The sequence below is a fragment of the Coptis chinensis genome, chromosome 4, assembly GCF_015680905.1.
Source record: "Coptis chinensis isolate HL-2020 chromosome 4, ASM1568090v1, whole genome shotgun sequence".
Taxonomy (NCBI): Eukaryota; Viridiplantae; Streptophyta; class Magnoliopsida; order Ranunculales; family Ranunculaceae; genus Coptis; species Coptis chinensis.
The window spans coordinates 25,540,615-25,559,876 of NC_141459.1; the positions used below are offsets into that span (position 1 = coordinate 25,540,615).

A 19,262-nucleotide genomic window follows, 5' to 3' on the forward strand; every position below is an offset into this window, starting at 1 on the left:
GTAAGGAATTATGAGGACTCGAATTTTATTATTATCTTAAGCATTAGGGTTGAACAACATATGCCTAAGCTGCCTAGCAACGAAAGGGGAAGCTAGGAATACGCGGTGCATAAACCAAATGCCCGGCCAGTCACAAGAGAGATATGAGGGAGGATTTCGTGCAAAGCACGGTTCTAATTAAGTAACCTCAATCTTTCAAGTTTCCTAGACACCATTGGAATATGATTAAGATTTATGGAATTAAAATTTATGCAAAGGTGGTATTAAATTAATTTTAATTTAATTTAATTTTTTTTTTTTTTTTTTTTTATTTTTTATTTTTATTATTATTATTTTTTTAAGATTTATGCAAGGGTTAAAATACAAACATGCAAATACGATCTACTCAGACAATACTATGTGCAGTAGCATGTGAAGGTACTCTACTCCTACGTCATACGAATAGGCAAGCTTGTGTCATCGATAATTATTTCCATACGTACAGGCAAATAAACATCAAGAATAATGATATGTACGCTTAATTTGTAAATCGATATTACGTAAATGTATATCAACAAGAATGAAATTTGAATCACTCATAATTATATAAATACCTTAGCATACCTAATACAAGATACATACATGCGAATAGATGACAAAACTAAACATGCAAAGTATTATACCTAAACTAAAATACGAACTCTTGTATTGCATAATAAATCGATTTCGACAATACTCATTGAGATTGCGAATGTCCTATAGAGAGCGAAATTTACCCCGTAGGGTTTAGAAACAACTTTACCCAACTCAGATTTTAACCCTCGTTGGAATGTTCTCCTCTTTCTTGACAAAATTGACTTATTAGACAAGACCGTAATGCGATATCGTGAAAATATCAAACATGTAACAAGAAACATTTATACGTGAAAAGACATATACCCATGCAATACAAGCACCATTAATATGTAAATATACATTCATATGCAATTCATGTCCGTGTAATCGTATATAAATATTTACCGGTATACTGAACTTGATTCATGCATAATTCTAGACTAAAACTTAAATAATAATCCATAAATATTTCCTAATACTATATACATGGCATACATGCAGAAAAACATAAAAAAAAAAAACACTAATACTGAAAATTGGAACTCAGAAGCTTCCGCTGCGTTTTAAGAACTCAAACAAACGTTTTTAAATTGCGATCGCGATTAATCTCAAAGGATTATCGAATTTTTCATGTACAAGGGATCAGATATTTAGGCCCTGGAAATGTAGCAATATAGATCCTGTAGATCTTTGGTGGTTGAACGTAGCAACAAAAAAGAAAAAATCACTCCACGGATGCTGGTCACACTTGCTAGCGACTACACACCACCACAAGACGCGTGTCAAATAATCCACAGTAAGTTCAATTTTTTATGGAAGTCTTATAATCTCCTGTAGTTTTGTTTCCCAGTCCTAACTTTGTGTACCTGCAAGTGGAACGAAAAAATTTAAATCGAACAGGTCTATTGTAAGTGAAAAAAAATAAATTTGAACTAAAAATGCAAACGAATCCAAAGGAAAGGAATGAAGAGAATGGGGGTTCCCCCTTGATGCAACTTCCGATCTTTAGCACACGTTCTATGGCTTTAGAACAGCAGCGGCGCCATTTGATATATGCTTAGAGAACACTACTTAGAGTTTTGAACTCTCTAAATTAATGTAAAAGCAATCAAGATTCCTTACTCACGATCTTCGTTTCGTAGAGTTTGAATAAGGATTCGAACTAACCTAAAGCTTAGAACAACTAAAAATTAGATGTTACAATAAAGGGAAATTAAGGAGTAAGGATATAATATAAATGTTAGATTTTTCCTTCCTATACAAACATTAATAAAAACATTAACAATGAAAACATACACTTAATACCGAAATGGAAATTTGAAAGAGAAATTGGAGAGTTAATCCTCCTCATGTGAAACTATCATTAGTGTTGATTTGAAATAGGTTTTGATTCTTCCTAGACTCATAGACAAGTCCCTAACGGAAAAATAGATTTGATCCCTAGCATGCATGGCTCACTAAAAGAGCTCATACATGCTAGCAAGTGAAACCAAACAAACAATGACTTATCTCTAAGCTCATTGCTTGATTTCTAACTAAACTCTACACCAACTACCATTTTGGGGTAGGATGTAGAGTTAGTTGTTCTTCCTAAACCTACCAAACCAACAATTGGTTTACCCTCACATGAGTTAGACTAACTCCCCAAAAGGGAAGTTAGCTCATGATCCTTGGGACAAAGACTTATGAACTAATAAAAACACCAAAGAGAAAGAGAGAGAGAGAGAGAAGAAATATCCACAACCAAACTCGCTTCTATATTTTCTAGAAGAACAAGTGTTCCTCCATTAAAACTATTACAAGCTTTTTTTAATAAAAACCAAAACTAACTTCTCATTTTCACTAAGGAACTAAAATAATGTCATGTGAGGAAAATAAGTTAAGGGAGTAAATGGAGTGTCCCCACATTTGTCTAATTTCTTCTCCATTTGAGAGAAATCTTATTTTCTCCCACGTGAATTATCAAACCACATTGATTTATTTTTATCTACCACATTAAAACAAAGTGACACCTTGCCTTTTTTTCACTATTAACACCTAATCTAATTTATTACATGCAAGGTGTCAACTTTGCACCAATAATTTGTTATCTTTGTCTTGACATGCTCCATGATTGATGACTCATCCAATCTTGTGGCCCCGCATAGTGGGTCCATGTGCAGATCGATGGCATCCGGTATTTTGGCGCTTTTACAACTTCCGCCTATGCGTAGAGTTCATCGCCCTGATTGTCTGAGCAGCTCTCTTGTCGCATTCGGAGTCCTGGTTCGAGAGGTAGGAGCTTTGGAAGTTTGATGCTTCTACATGGATTTGGGAGAATTCATATATACGCCGTTCCTCATGCTTTATTGCAGGTTTAACCAATATTTCCATGTTTACTGCAAATACCTGCAAAAGTATGAAAACATATTTATTTCATGATTATTAAACACATAATGAACCAAATTTATATGTCTCAATGGGGTTTTATAATACACTTTTGGGTGCTTATCAATAGTGTTGAACTTTGGATAATTGATAGGCCTATTAGTGATAGAACTTTTACAGTTAATGGTGTTTACCTGCAATTCAGATTCCAAACGATGGAGGTACCTCTGGCTATCTGTTCCAAGTCTAAACTTCAACAGTCGTCTTTGGCGACTTCCAAATAAAGGGGAATGGGATATAAGGAAGGAAGGGTTCATGGAATTTGTAGAGAAAACTTTAAGTCTTCACGATGGTTTTAATGTTGACAAATTCAATCTGTACTATTATAATCCCAGCGATGCATGTGCTCGAAATCATGAATGGATCGCATTAGCAGTATCAAGACACGTTCAACACCTCTGTCTTGGGTATATAACCTTGCTTCCTGCCTGGTTACTTGGTCAGGTTGCGACTTTAGAACTAAGATCTGTCCGTATTCCAAATCAGTTCGAATATCAATTCCCTGTTTTTCTGCATTTGGTTTCTTTGACCTTTGATATTCTGTACGTGTCTTCTCATTGATTCTCCCTAAAATCATATGAATTTTTTGGATTTTTCCCCGATGAAACCAAACCCAACTCTCCCTCTCTCTTTCTTCCCACCCTCCCTCATGCCCCACCGCATGATCGCAGCTTATTCTAGTCTAATCCCTTTACCGCTTGTCAATATCTAAAAGAAATGGGACTATGACAGCTTCACACTTTCACCGATTAAAAGAAAACAATATAAAAGAATTACGTGGAGAATGTCTCCATAAAGAGATTCCCAAAAAAAAAAATCAAGGCCCTCTCTATAAAGAAAACGGATATTAGATGATGCATAAGACACGAGGCAAACTTATTTCATACCTCCGTGATGAAATTTCATGTAAGGTGTTATCAGACATTACACACGACCTTTCAAAACAAATCGGATAGAATCTTCGCTTTGTGTTGTTTAACTTCATCGATGGAAATAAACCTTTTACTTGATGCTCCCTTTAATCTCAACAAAGTAACTTTATTTGAGTAGCAATCATTAACCGTTAAAGCCGGGAATACACAGTACAATGATGAGCTAAAAATAGCAATTATAAAATCCCTACCGTGGCAGTAGTTTATAACTTTATAAGTAGCCTTAAATCTACTTGCTTCCATCAAACTAAAATTCTTGGTTCTCATACAAGAACCGATCTTTGCTCTTTTCATTATTTAATCCGATGGCTATTCGGTAATACTATAACAAAAGTAATACAGTAACTTTACGCTTCACTCGAAAACCAATCAATCAACAACTACAGTCATCCGAATACCAAATAAAATAAAATAACAAATCGGTTTTCTCGAGAAGTACCCGCAAGGTCGATGAGTCTTGCGTTAGCTTTAACCAAATCCATTTGGCTATACCCTTTCTCAAACGGCACCTTAGCTCGAACTTTATCGGTGGTGGTACCGCTTGTTTAGACAATGAAGTTTTCTCTAATGATTTACCCTTCCACAACAAAGTGTCACCGATTTGTATAATTATTATCTGTATACTTATATCAATCGATGTTCATCCTATAGAAAGGTTGCCGATGATTTTAACTTGGGTTCGACATATATACAAATTGCACATAGTACTCCATCACAATACACTTTCACAAAAACACGCTCAATAGGTCATATTGCTAAATCGGTTACAACTTACAACTACAACTATCTAAAGTAGAATTATTAGAGCAATATACCCTATGCAAACCCAAAGACTTGAGGAAAGGCCCACCAATGTACACCAACAGTTGTCGGTAAGATTAATTCAATACCTCAATAAGTTGTTTGAACACCGGACCTTTTACATAAGATAAATGAACACCATAGCTTGATTTAGTATCAAAAGCCAACATGTTCGGGAAGCCAAAAAGAGAAAGAGGGAAGAAAACATACATGTGCTAAGAGAACCATCTCTATTGGTCTCTCGTTCCTTGATAATTGTCTTAGTCACTTTCTCATGAAAGATTATAGCTTTGGAATCAACCCGGTGGAAGACCTTTTATTATCATCTTGAGATGGTTCCCCATGAACAAATGCAAAGATCTTCAATAATTGAAACAACCCAATTGTTGAGATGGGTTAGAAAGTTGAAGTATTTGATACGGGGTGTAAACAAAATAAGAATAAGGCTCATAATCAGAATCAGGTGTATTATTCATGAATGGTATTGGGTCGAGAGGCGTCTAATGATCTTGAGATTGTGATTTGTTTAGAGATTTGGTTTGGAAAAAGAAAAGAATAAGAGAAAGGGTTTGAAGAGATGAATTTTTTTTTGAAGAGTGGAAAGTATTTTGTAAAATTAAAAAGAGAGTATGAAAATAGGTTTTTATGTATTTTGGGTTACGAACAATTGAAATCGGCAAAAAAAGGCGTACAATTCCTTTTTTTTATATAAAATCTGATGTGTTGGTCTCGAGAAAAAAAAGAGAGCGACGGGGTCACCGGGAGCATTCTCAACTATACAAAGATTAATGGTCTTAGATTACTACCGTGTGCGAATCCTCTATCTCTCGGCCGCCCAGAATAATTTCGAACATTGTCAAAACCCACTTTCGTGTGGGCTTGTGGTTACACTTGAGTTTAGGCCTCACAGACTAACATAGAAGTCCATAAGTAGTGAATCATACAGGCCCAGACCGGCCCAATAAGTTTCTTTCTTCATTTTCCCTAAAACCCATCTCCATCCTTAAACCCTCTTTCTCTGAGTCTCTCCTCTCCAAAAAAAAAAAAAAAAAAAATGTCCCCTCAATTCTTCACAACAATGGAGAATGGTGACGTCATCATCCCAACTGCCTTGGAATTAAAACTAATAGAGCTCTTAAAAGAAGTTCAACTTGATTACAACTCACCTTCCATTACCACTTTCATAGAAAACACTGTTTCCACCATCAAAAACTCCATACAAAACATTCCACAAAATCTCAAGGTAATCTTTTTTGTTTATTTTCAGTTCAAAGTCTTAAAGTTTTAATCTTTTTTGTTTAAATTTGTAGGTTGATGCTAGTTTAGCTCCAGGTTTTATTAGAGATATTGGTGCTGATAAAGTTGAATTCACTTTCAAGAAGCCGAAATTTATTGAAATTGGTGGAAGTTATTTAACACAGACGATTGCTAAGCCGTGTACCAGTATCGATGTTTTCATTTGTTTGCCCAAGGTATTATCATTATAAACATTTGAGTTTTACTGTGTAGTGTGACATTTGAATATTGAAGTTTGTAATTAATAGTATTTCATATTGTTTATGGTGGGCAGGAGTGTTTTCATGAAAAAGACTATTTGAATCATAGATACCATGGAAAGAGATGTCTGTATTTATGTGTTATTAAGAAGTATTTAAGTAAATGTTCCGGGGTTAAAAAGATCGAATGGGAGACGTTTCAAAATGAGGGGCGGAAACCTATTTTAGTTGTATATCCAGGTGTGTTGTTTTACACAATGTTGTTTTTATCTGGAATTTTATAAAGAGTGTAGTGTTGAACTAATTATGTCTTTGGGTAGTAGTCAAGGAGCTGGTTGAACTACCTGGGTTTTCTATTAGGTTAATTCCAGTAGCTACGTCGTTGTTTGACATTGGAAAGCTGAAATTGACTCGAAATAACCTTCACACGCTAAAGCAAGGTCAGTATGAACTATTTTATTTGAAAGTATTTGTTATCTGGTTCCGTTTTCCAACTGATTTTTTTATTTTTGTGGAATTTGGTTAGAAGGGGATACATGCCCACCTACACCAAAGTATAATACTAGCATTTTGGAAGATATGTTCCTAGTGGAGAATTCAGAGTATATTAGGAAGGTGTTCGTCGGGTGGAAGGAATTGGGTGAAGCTTTAATTTTGACGAAAGTACGTTGCATAGTACTTGGACTGTTTGGTAGTTGAATTGCTTTCTACTATTTGCTCTTTTAGGGTGATCGAATTTAAATCAGCATTTTTTATGTTGTAGGTGTGGGCCCGGCAAAGAAGTTCTATTTATGCTTATGATTGCATAAATGGGTTCCTACTTTCTGTCATCATGTCGTTCCTTGCGACGAAGTTGGAAGGGAAACACATTATTAATAGGTCCATGAACACCTTGCAGATATTTCGTGCTATATTGGACTTCATTGGTATGTTTTTCATCATACCCAACGTCTCCGCAATCACTAGTCCCTCCCCCCCTCTTACTTACTTTGTATTTATTTATTTACTCCGAGTTTCTAGTTTTTTTGGCTGATTTGTTACCCGAAACTTGTTATTATTTAACATTCTTAAAGAAAAGGGCTACCCCTGTCCCATGAGGCTCCCTCCAAATCTGGTTGTGTGTAAGGTCAAATGTTGGCAGCCTTGTTCCAGCAAGTTAATGAGCTGTTTCCATGAGTCAAACCCATGAGCTACAGACCCCAATGGGGCAACCTCACTATTGTCCCAAGGTCCGCCGTCAATTATTTATTTATTTATTGTTATTTTTTTTACCTTTAGACTGGTTTCAGTTGATACTGGAGTTTTCTGAAAAAGATGAATATTGAGAACATTGTTGTAAACTTGATGTTACACGTGTGTTGTTGTGACGGAACAATCAAACTTAGGCACAACTACAACGTGCTTAAGGAAATAAGAACGACAGTAACAAATTTTATGATTCTTTTTTGGCCTCTTAGAAAGAAAGCAAGCTATCTGTTGGGAATAGAGGGTTGCACCTAGATGCTAGGTGGAATCTCTCAGTATTGGATCTTACTTGGTCTTGACTAATTAGTGAACCAAAAACTCAAGGTATGAGTTCCATCTCAAAGTTGCATACTTGCATCATGTATATATACACTGAACGTGGTTATGGAGATCTGGCGAGGCATTTCAGTGTCGTGGGAGTGTCATTTTGTCATATATAGGGTGCATAATGTGTGGATTGAGTGAAGCAAGTTGTGCATTTTACGGATGCCTAGTTACTTTCAATGTAGTTGTGGTAGACAAGTAGAGTCGAAAGGCGCTTACTTTCAATGTAGTTGTGGGAGATTACGCTGTAAGTTTCTGAGCACACAGAAGCAGGCATAGTTTTAAGAATTTTTTTCCTTTCGCTGTTCAACAAGTACCTGCTGTGGGCTGTTGTGGTTTTCTCTTTGGTACTTGAAATTCTACGAGAGACTTAAAATATTAGGGAATAGTTTGAGAACTAAAATCAAATCCTTAGATACCTCAATCTTGACCACTTCGAGCAAAAATAGGCGATCATGGATCTGTTGAATCTGTTTGTTCTACATTTGTTTTGTTTATTCATGCATTTAACTTCGAATCCTTGTGCATTTCCTTGGGGTCCTAGAAAGATTCCAAACTTCTAAAGCTGTGTCTTTCTTGGATTCTATGTCTGTACTTGATAGCTTGGTAACCCAACACAGATATTAGGAGTTTTTCATCTTTGTGCAAAGCATGTGTACAATTGGTTGACCGCTCTTTGATTCATTGCATCCTAGCTCAGGATGTTTGGTATTTATGTATGGTACTTACAGGAGTGTGAATCTAAATGCATTCATCCTAAGCAGTGTAGTGTTAGATATGCTTCAGAGGCGGCTACAAAGGCTCCAATAAAAACAAAAAAGAAGGTTGAGTATATGAAAAACCTTTTTTTAACTGATCAGCATTTTTTCCCACATCTTTTGAATTGATCAGCATTTCTTAATTAGATAGACAATCTTACTTGTTCCCATGAGTTTGTGAGAGCCAATTGTGCATGCAAGTTCGTCTAAGCACATGTTCGGGAGTGATGACCTGGGTGTTTTTATTTTCTTTAATTTAAAGGCGGATGAGGTGTTTAGAGAATTCTCAATAATCCTTTTTTGTGTTATTTTTTACCCTCAATTAATAAAATGCCTTCATGTTTTACATCAATTGGAGATATCTATGTTATTCTCTTGCCAGTTCTATCCTCTTTCTGTGTCTGCACGTCTTTTGTTGTGGTTGATCATCTTATTATTATTTTTTATACTCATAAATGGCCCATTGACACCAAGTATGGTGTGGGTTGAAAATGGTAAACTTTGTTTAAAAAAAAAAAAAACTTATTCGATTTAAATCAGAACACCTCGCAAAAATGGAAAGAAAGGCGAAAAAATGTTGGGGAAATAAAACGGAACTAAAAAAAAAATCAAATCAAAACCGACATTCGACAATAGATATTTACGAAATTCTAGCTTCAACACCATAAGAGAACTTGACAAGTATCAATAGAAATATATTTAGGGTTCGCAACATCACTAGAAGGTAGGAAAAATGAATATAGAGGTTTTAGAAAATAATATAATCCTTTCTTTTTTTCAAATAGAAATATGGAAATTTTAAACTTGATATTTTGAATATCACGTAATATACGCTTTTAAAAATGTTTAGAATGGATTATAAACTGAATCTCGGGTTACAAACAAATATAATACACCTCATCATAATCTCGGGTTTTAAACAACTTTTTTTAAATAAAAAGGAGTACTTTGGTGACAGTAGTCATAACACGTGATGTTGGATGAAATCATTTGAGGATGCAAGTTCTCAATAATCCATTAGCCATCGTGAAATTGTAGTTTGGCTTTAAGTAAGTTTCAGAAATATTATAGTTTGATGAGGACCATTTTTGGTGTATAGTGGTGGCAGATAAGTATGTGGAGGGGCTAGTAAGTGGTTTATGAAGGAACCTAGTGATCCTTATGGAACTTTTTTGTGGAGAGTATTGTTATTGGATGGAGCAACCTTGTCAAAGGTGTAGTAGCTTTCACACCTGCCACTGTAGAAACTTTTTCCGTTTGGGAAGATACAATATTTGGGTGGGGGAAGGACTTTGAAGGAACAATTTTGAGAAATGTACTTGTTAGCCAACAACAAAAGGGCGACTTACCTAGAATGAATTCGTAATTGGTATACTCTTCCATTGTAAGGAGGATGTAATTGGGCGCTAGCGCACTTTTCGATGCTCAAGTAGCATCTTGCTACGAGACTCACTTTTGTAAACTATTGTAACACTTGTGATGTAAAGCATTGAAACTAATTGAGTTTTATAGTTGAAATAAATATTCTTTGCTAAATTGCAAATAAATATTGTGTTTTCATTTTTTTGTCGTAGCCGGTTTTGAACTGCACTTATTTAGATTTCTAATCTTGTCAGCTTGAAGCTTGAAACTTGCTTCTCCACTTTGCTTGGCGATGTGATATTTTCAACCTATAATAAAAGTATATATGATTTTATGGCTTTAGTAAGTATTTATGTCTTCACGTTTCTTTTGCTACTATAATTTCATCTATGCATTCCTATAATATAGATGCTAATTGTTTTCATTCTTCTTTCTCGACTAAGCTATTGAATATTGATATTCAAGCACGAACTAATGAATCTGATAAATTCTTCACAGCATCTTCAAAACTGTGGGTCAGAGGCCTTTTGCTGCAGCCTGAAGGTGCTTTTCATGAGAAAGAAGTAATTTTGTCAAAGACGGTTGCTGATAAAAAAAAGGATTTTATCTCAAAAAAGGTCGTTATCCTGCTGCTCTTGTTCTTACTGTACTTACACTAGATTAGAGGTTCTAAAATTTGTTGTATTTATTAATTTTGTAAACAATTTATTTAATTATTTCTAATTATATGAGCTAAAATCATTCTAATATAGAGGTGTTGTAATATCAACAGCTGTTTCCAGTAGTTATTGTGGATTCGTCTTCTCATTTTAACTTGACATTTCGGCTTACAAGGAGTGGTTATCTTGAGGTAATATTCTGAGAACGAACATGTGGCTTACACTATTATTTATGCACTGTTGCATTTCAATGACCACATTTCCTATTTCCCTATTTCCCCATTTCTCCTTTTCCATTTTTGTTGGATATGAAAACAAGTTTTCCCCACCTGATGATTTCCAACATTCCAGCTCCAAGACGAGGCTTCTCTAACTCTTAAATGCCTCGACAAATGTAGAGATGGTGGTTTTGAGGAGGTTTTCATGACGAAGGTTGAGTTTCCTGCTAAATATGACAATATCATAAGGTAAGTAGAGTAAAGTCTATATATGTTAAATACATCATGTTATTCAAGGAAAAAACTGTATCCCGGTTCTCTTTGACCAACTACAGTATGCTCTTACTTGAGCTGTGGTTCCGTTAATTATATCAAATTATCAATTATGAGGATTATTCACTTCTTCTTCATAAACTTCGCCAGGTGAATAAGTGTTGAGTTTACAGTACTGTTGGCACAAGTTTTGTGAACCTCATACCTTAATAATATTGCCAATGCTCTTTCATAATGTAACCATCTTTAAGTGTTTGGCAACGAACTATATAGATGTATTTTATGCAACATTGTCATTCCATAAAATTTGAGCTTTCAGCAATACCCATTTTCTTTACTTTTACTAGTTGAGGATGAATATGAATGCAGCTCTTCGCCCTATGTCACTTTTATTGTGTGTAATCTGACAATTGTTTACAGGTCATGAAGTTAGAGTAGGAGCCATACTTACTGTCATTTTTTTTAGATAAGATTGTTACAACTGTTAAGTCACAACTCAAAACATTGGGTGCTGTGCCTGGATTTGGAGGTTTCATAGGCCAGTGTTCTTCTCTCCAGTTACTTATTTCATGCATGTTTGCTCTCTTTAGCTTGAATATGAGAGGAGGTAATATGGTGTATGCATCTGGATATTGCTTGGACAATGAATGCTGGAGAACATACGAGGAAAAGGTACATTCACTTTTGGAACAAGGACTGACTGATAGAGCGAAATTCATCCGCATTACTTGGAGAAACAGTTCTTCTGAATGGAAAATTGAAGAGGTGAGATCCTAACTTCAATACAATGTCTAGAGAATCAGCATTATGCTGTAACAGTCATTTTAAAATCGCCTTGACTCCTTTTAGAAATGCCTCTGATTATAGGGTTTCTCTAAGTTCGGTAATGATCCCTTGCTTGCTGGAATATTAGTCAGTTCATCTGAAAACAGTTTTAGAGTGGTTGATATTGGTCCAGATGCTGATAACAAAGTGGAGGTATTACCACCGTCATCACCGGCTCACCGCCACATCATTATTACATATTGCTGTTGGTTTTTATAATTGCTTTTATTATTATTGTGTTTTTGTTATTGTTGTTCTCCTTGATACATATTGATGTTAACACATCGCTCAACTAGACTGCGAAATTCAGAAGGTTTTGGGGTGAAAAGGCAGAGCTTCTCGAGATTCAAAGATGGGAGGATTGCAGAAAGCACAGGTATGACTTGCAATCTTATATTGGCTATTCATATTTTGCTCTCGTTATGTGAGTTTGTCCATTATCTAATGTGCTTCTGTCTCATGTTTTCTTGAACAGTATGGGAATGTGGGCAATGGGAAAGACATCTCATTATTAAAAGAATTACAGAGTATGTTCTTATACGTCATCTTTCTATATCGAAGGATAATATGGTACATGTTGCAGATCAACTTGATTTCTCTCTTCTCCATGGCGTGGGAGGTAATTTCTATTATTATCCTTTTGTGAACACTTTTCATTTTCACAAGGCGTCTTGTTGCAAATGAGTTTTGTGAAGCTTTGCAGATCCAATCTCATTCTGTGCAAATTTGCTTGGGGCATTCAAAGTTCTGTCAAAGCGCTTATGCAACCCTAGAAGACATTCCTTTGAGGGTATCTAGCGTGCAGCCTTTGGATTCAGGTTATTTTTCCTGAATTTAATGTAACTGTTTACAAAATAAATGCTACTTGCATAGACTCAACTGGATATTGTTCAACAGTTCAACCATTCAAACCCCTCATATTGCTTGAGGCAAATTTTAATTTTAGTGGAAAAGCCTTTGGATTCAAGTTCTTCCCCCTCAACGCTTTGTAATTATTGGCCAATTAAACAATATACACTGATTTCTGTACACTTCATTCATACTTTGCTCAGCGGCTCCACATTTCCACCCTTGCATCCCCTTCCCTTGTCGAAATCATATTAATTGAGGCAAGATTAAGTAGAGGGAAAGCCAATGGTTTGAACGCTTCCCAACAGACAATTTATTTAAATATAGTTTTCTGTTGCCGTAAAACTCGTAGATGTAAAATGAGCTATCTTTGACGCCATAAAAGTCTTACAAATTAAAGTGAGAAGCATTTTATTGTGTGGTGCATCACATGTCCCGGGACCCTGAAAGGTTTACATTAGGAACTACGTCTTGGTAGAGATAGAAAGAGATACCAGTTGGCCTTAACATTCTTTTGGTATATTATACTAAATGGTTTAAATATGCCATCGTGTACATGTAGATATTGCAAACTCTGAATCTTGTGAGGATACTATCTGTGATATTCTACTGCGCCCCTTCAAATACTTACTCATAGATGACTACAGATATTTAATCAAATAGTTTGTCAATATATTTATTTATTTTCATATTATCATAAAGATGGTATAATAAATTTAACTACTTAGTCATAACTGGGTCCAAAAATATGTACTGCCCTTGACATATTATAGTAATCCTAAACCGCTTGCATTTTCTTAGTGTGTGCTCGTGTAGTCTGGGTTGGACTTACCATTATTAAAGTAAGACTACTTTAGTGGGAATTAGTTGTTTACCATTATTAATATTTTGACAAGTCACTATTTTATATATGCACGCAGCATTTAGGTTCACATCTGTTTTTCCTCCTGAACCTCATCCCATGGCCTATGAAAAGGATGTTAGCCGAAAATCACCTAAGTTCAGTCCAACTTGTGTTCAACCACTGAAAGTCATGATTCAGGTAAGACAGCTGGCAACCAATCTCTTTTTGTGCATGTCACGGTCCATCTATTTTGTCTGATGACTGTTTTCTTGCTTGGGTTTAGTTGGAGGGTTCAGGAAACTGGCCAATGGATGATGTTGCCATTCAGAAGACTAAATCTGCTTTCCTTTTACAAATTGGGGAGAGGTGGGTCTTTTGGATGTTTATTATTCTAGAGAAAGTTTTATTCCAATAACAATATGTTATTTTTCTGGAAATTTTCTGATATTGTTTTTGCAGTCTACAGAAGACTTGGGGTATGACATGTATTGCTAGTGAGGATGATGTTGATGTTCTTATGTCTGGCTATGCATTTCGTCTTGAAATCTTGCATGAGAGAGGGCTGAACATGGTGAAAAAGCAATGTGAGGCTTTTTATTATTGTTACTTTTTTCGTATCACTATTTTTTGCATATACTTGCTTTTACTCATGAAAATTTTCTTTGTAGTTGACAATGTTCAAATGAAGCGGATCTCTTGCGTAGACAAGGAGCTATTCATCCGCGGTCAGCATTCTAGCATGATTAATGGTTTGCAGGGTTGTTACCCTATATACGCCCCTGTTGTCCGGTGAGGGTCTTCCCATTCTAGAATGATACTTGTCTAATTCTTTCCGTCTTACCCCTTTAAGTTCTCTTTTTCTGAAGGCTTGCAAAACGGTGGATCTCTTCACATCTGTTCTCCTCATACCTAGCAGAAGAAGCAATTGAGTTATTGGTTGCTCATCTCTTTCTGAAACCTTTACCGTTCTCTGTCCCCTGCTCACGGATCACTGGATTTTTAAGGTGTAGCTCATCACTCATTATCAGTGTTCTAAAAAACGCTAGGCGGTAGTCGGGCGGTGGGAGAATGCCTAGGCCTTCTAGGCAGTGCCTAGACAGGCTAGGTGCTAGGCGGTTTTTTTTCCTAATATATATAGTAATACACACCTATACTACGAGAAATGAAGAAAATCATTTACCATAACTCAAAAAATAAACACAAACAAAAATACTTATTACAAAAATGCATAATAGTTGAAGAATATCGACTTAATATAAAAACATACTCTTTGTTATCATATAATTTACATTAGACTTTAATCTTTTAAACTCATTCAAATCTTAAGCCTACACGGGCCTTTAATTTTCGACATTTAATCATTCAAAAAAATAAAAATAAAAAAATGACTAAACCGCCTAGCCCTCCTAATCGGTCCGCCTAGTTGGTCCACCAATTTTTTAAACGACTTGGGCCTAGGCGACGGTTGGGCACATCCTAGCTTAGAGATCGCCTAGGCGGCCGCCTAGACCGATTTTTAGAACAGTGCTCATTATTACAATATAACTGTAACTTTGTTATCTTTGAGCCATATTCTTTCTGTTGACTTGTGATATCTTGGATATAAACACTCACTTTATACAAGATGACACTCATACTTTTCTCCTTTTTTTTTGTGTGTCAACTAAATGTACCAATAAGGAACAAGGATGATAAAATTAATGTCGAGTGAGTTTTTCTGCATGGCAGGGATGGAAGTTTAGCTGAAGTCCTGAACTGACCTGGGTCAGCCCAAACTTTTTAGCTTTACCCAGCATGTGCCATAGTGGAATCATTAGGGCTGGTTATGAATGTATGTCCTTTGAAGCCCGAGCGAATAGACAAGCACAGAACATAGTGTACATATTTTAATTTATATGGGCACGTGTCAAGTTTAGTTTTTTAATTAGATAGACTGGTATAGGCAATATATTTCATATGCCAAGTTTTGTTTTCGTTGTACAAGTATAGTGTAGGCAACCAAATTCATGTGGCAAGTTCAAATTACATTGTATCAACTACTGTGTAGTCAACACAATTCATGTGAAATTCTAATTGAATGGAGAATAGCTTGGACAACATAATTCACATTGCTAGTTTAGTTTTCATAGTTTTGTTAATTAATTCATGTCACGATTTTTATTTTCATTGTATAACTATTGTGTAGCTTGTAAATTCAATGTCTGTGCAACTCTTATTTCCTACTTGTCTTTGAGGTTTAAAACCTGAAGCTGAGCTCAAGCCTGAAACATACCCTGATCTGACCTTAGAAGTAAAAGCCAATGGCAGCCAGCTACAAACGCTTAGGGTGGGGTTGGGATTTTGTCTTTGTGATTTTGTAGGGAAAGCCAGATGATCCCAAAGACACCAAGGGTCAACCTGGGCTAACAACCACATTGACATCTTCGATGATTAAAAAGAAAAGTGTGTATGTTTGAAGGGTTTTTAAAGAGTACAAATAGTTGGTTTGGGATGGGTGTGTATGTTTGATATTGATGTGTTTTATGTTCTCTTCTCAGTGTGGGGGGTGGGTTCAAAACTAAGGGATTCCATATAGGTTCAGTATTATCATGCTTATGTTACTATCCAATTATTACACTGGTAAATGAATAACTGTATTAAGTCTAGGTGCTTGATCAGCATTGGGCGTGTAGGAAGTCTTACTAATTAGAAATTATAACCGTCTAAGATTTCCTGGACTATAATTTTCTGTTACTTTTGTCTTAGGAGAATTCGATGGGTGGGTGGAATAAGATCATCTGATTAGATGATTGTTATCCAAATTTCTTACATTGGACTCTGTGATCCTAAGATCATCCTTTGCTTATGAATATTGACCTATTCTGTTACTGGAACAAGATCAGAACTATTTGTGGTTGGTCACATATATTCTTTATTTCTTCGAGAGTTGCACTTGCACATTCATCTTCCGGTGAATTGATTTCTTTGTGACATCATTAAATATAGGATGAATGCCTCTTCCTTGTAATTTGACAACATCTTTGTTTTTATCACAAATGGACTGACCTGTATCACTGACCACATTTTAATATTCTATACGTTGGAAAGTTGGTGTCTTACTAATACTGCTTGTTGCATGAATGTTGACGACTCTTTTGCCAGGTTCTTGCGGTTTCTGTCGAACTATGATTGGATGTTTACTCCTTTAATTATTGACATAAACAATGATTTGACCTCGAAAGATGAAAAGGAGATTAATGTAAGTGCCACAACTTTGAATTTTATGAGCAAATGGAACTGTAGACGTCTATTTGTTTCATGATGTTATAATATTCCCAATCTTCCGAATAGGAGAACTTCATGCTGAGCAGAAAGAACTATGATGAAATTGTACAAAATATGGAACCAGCAATGTTTTTGGCGACTACCTATGACAATGCATCTGAAGCTTGGACAAGATCCTCACCAACTTCATATGTATGTTGTGCCCATAATGACTTTTATAAATGTTTTGTTGCTTTTTAAGATTAATCTTCTTTAGGTTTATGTCTCACTTGATGATGTGTTATATTGTATAAATAACGTATAAAGAGGTTTAACCATATTGTCCTCGCCGAACCCTGATCTTTCATCAACTTTAATGTATCCAAGTGGATGGTTCACAAAGGTCGGTTGTGAACTTTCAGGTTGGTGGTAAATATTTTCTATCATGAATATGCATAATTGACAACATTTTCGGTCATTCTAAAATAGGGTAATGTCCGTTTAGGGATTACTTTGTTCATTGATGAACTGATTTTGCATATTTTGTACGAAAAAGGAGCTTAAAAGGTTGGTGGCCTATGCACGAAGTAGCGCGGACTTTCTGACAAACTTGATCCTGCAAATTCAGAGTGATTCTCGAAAATGGGAGGTGAGTGGGTCTGAGCCATTAATACTCATACGCCATGATATGTTTACACCTTGTATCTGATTCATTTTCTTGTTTGCCTGCGACACATTTTGGCTTTTAGTGCTTGTTCCGGACTCCTTTGAACAACTATGATGCTGTAATTCTTATCCATAGGGATAAACTACCTTTCCCTCAACGCCTTCTCTTCCCTTCAGATATGAACCAAGGTTTTTTCCCTTTTTCCTATTTAATTCCATCTTCTTCGTACCATGCCATTTGGTGCTAATGGCCTTACGATGCACAATTTTGAACAGGGAGACATGTCGCACAAGGGGATCCTAGTAGTGAGTTTCATCCATTCATGTTGCATGGAAATATGAAGGAGAGTTTGGAGGAAATGAAGAAGACACTGATGGTAAACTTTGACCCAGTGAGGTGCTTCATGGAGGATCTCAAGGTAAGTTGTGTGTTTACCTGTTTTCACATATGGGCTTGGTGAGTGGTGACAGCTCTTCCAATGCTATGCAATATCCATTAGCCTGGATTTCTGATCAAGTCATCTTTTTCTTTTTAAATTGTAGGGAGAATTTCAGAACACATTTAAGTTGTGGCATGATTCGCTTGGAGGTGATGCTATCGGCCTGACATGGGAGAAACCAGATTCAAATGTAAGTAAACATGGGCCTGCAACCTTGTATAAATTTTGGTTTCAACAGAGTTCAGCTGAGTGGAAACACCAATATGACCACCTACTATCCACTTATTTCGTTTAATAATCTTGCAGAAACGTGTTCGAGAAGAAACTGATGAAAATCGAGACCCTATTGATATCCTAAGAGATGTTGGTGAGGTCGGCAAGGGGTTTGTGAGGAGTGTTCATTTGCTCAAGGCTCCCAAGCTTAGAAACTGATTAGAATTGTAACAATAGTATCAATTTTTTAAAAAGAATGGTATCTTTCCCGTGGATTTCCATATATTTTTAAGTGGCGCGGTAGAGTGTATCGTTGGCTTCTCGTATTGCATTTGCTGGTGAGAGTGTAACAAGGCCATTAAATGCATTTTGATGTGTATTAAAATTTCAGTTTGTATAATTTCTTAACTGAGTAACCCCATTTTTTCCTGCTCAAAGAATTCCGGATTTGGAAGTTTTGTGAACTCTTTTTTGGACAAGAAAAAAAAAACAATGATGTTAATAGTTGCGGAAGGTTTGTTATTCAGTTATTCTACTCACAGTCAGTCAATAATTCCTTTTATGTGTTCTTTGTTTCAAGATATTTGGATTCCACATTCAACATTTTCAATTGCAAGTGAAGACTCAACTCCAACCGTCCACCGAATGGTTATAATGTAGATGGTATCCACTATCCACCTAATTGTTCAGCAAATGGTTGTAACCGAAATTACTATATATATCAACTACAGAGGTTTGAGTTTCTGGGGAATGAAAGCAGCGGGTTCAAATTTAAATAGGCATACGCAACACTGGATGTATAAAAGCATCCTGAGGTATTCAACGCATATACAAATTCCCATTTTGTAGTTTTTTTTTTTTTTTATTAAGATAATTCGTAAGTCACATATCAATCATATTCACTCCTGCATTGTAGTTTTATTCAACAAATAAAATTATAAGAAGTACGTCGCACACTATTTTCTAAGTCTGATACTAAAGATTCTCCAGCCAGCTCAGTCAGCCACCCATATTGCCAGGGATCAAAGTCTCTGCAAACTCTTATTTCAGCACAATCAATCAGGAAACTAACACCCACATTCTCCTCGAATAA

At 35.9% G+C, this 19,262-nt stretch overlaps 1 protein-coding gene across 1 annotated transcript; it reads left to right on the forward strand.

The window, feature by feature from the left end:
• The first annotated feature begins 5,801 nt into the window (after positions 1–5,801).
• LOC147502910 (uncharacterized) lies at positions 5,802–18,695 on the forward strand. Its single transcript, XM_086607728.1, is given in 28 exon segments — positions 5,802–5,997; positions 6,065–6,226; positions 6,325–6,490; positions 6,574–6,690; positions 6,780–6,913; positions 7,014–7,176; positions 10,438–10,556; positions 10,712–10,789; positions 10,950–11,065; positions 11,680–11,854; positions 11,957–12,067; positions 12,211–12,252; positions 12,254–12,290; positions 12,390–12,533; positions 12,618–12,676; positions 12,678–12,732; positions 13,684–13,805; positions 13,891–13,973; positions 14,067–14,191; positions 14,276–14,396; positions 14,474–14,611; positions 16,749–16,845; positions 16,938–17,063; positions 17,407–17,499; positions 17,600–17,705; positions 17,793–17,935; positions 18,060–18,146; positions 18,263–18,695. Coding segments are annotated over 28 exon segments (3,234 nt in total). The 5' UTR covers positions 5,802–5,808; the 3' UTR covers positions 18,389–18,695.
• The last annotated feature ends 567 nt before the right edge of the window (positions 18,696–19,262 follow it).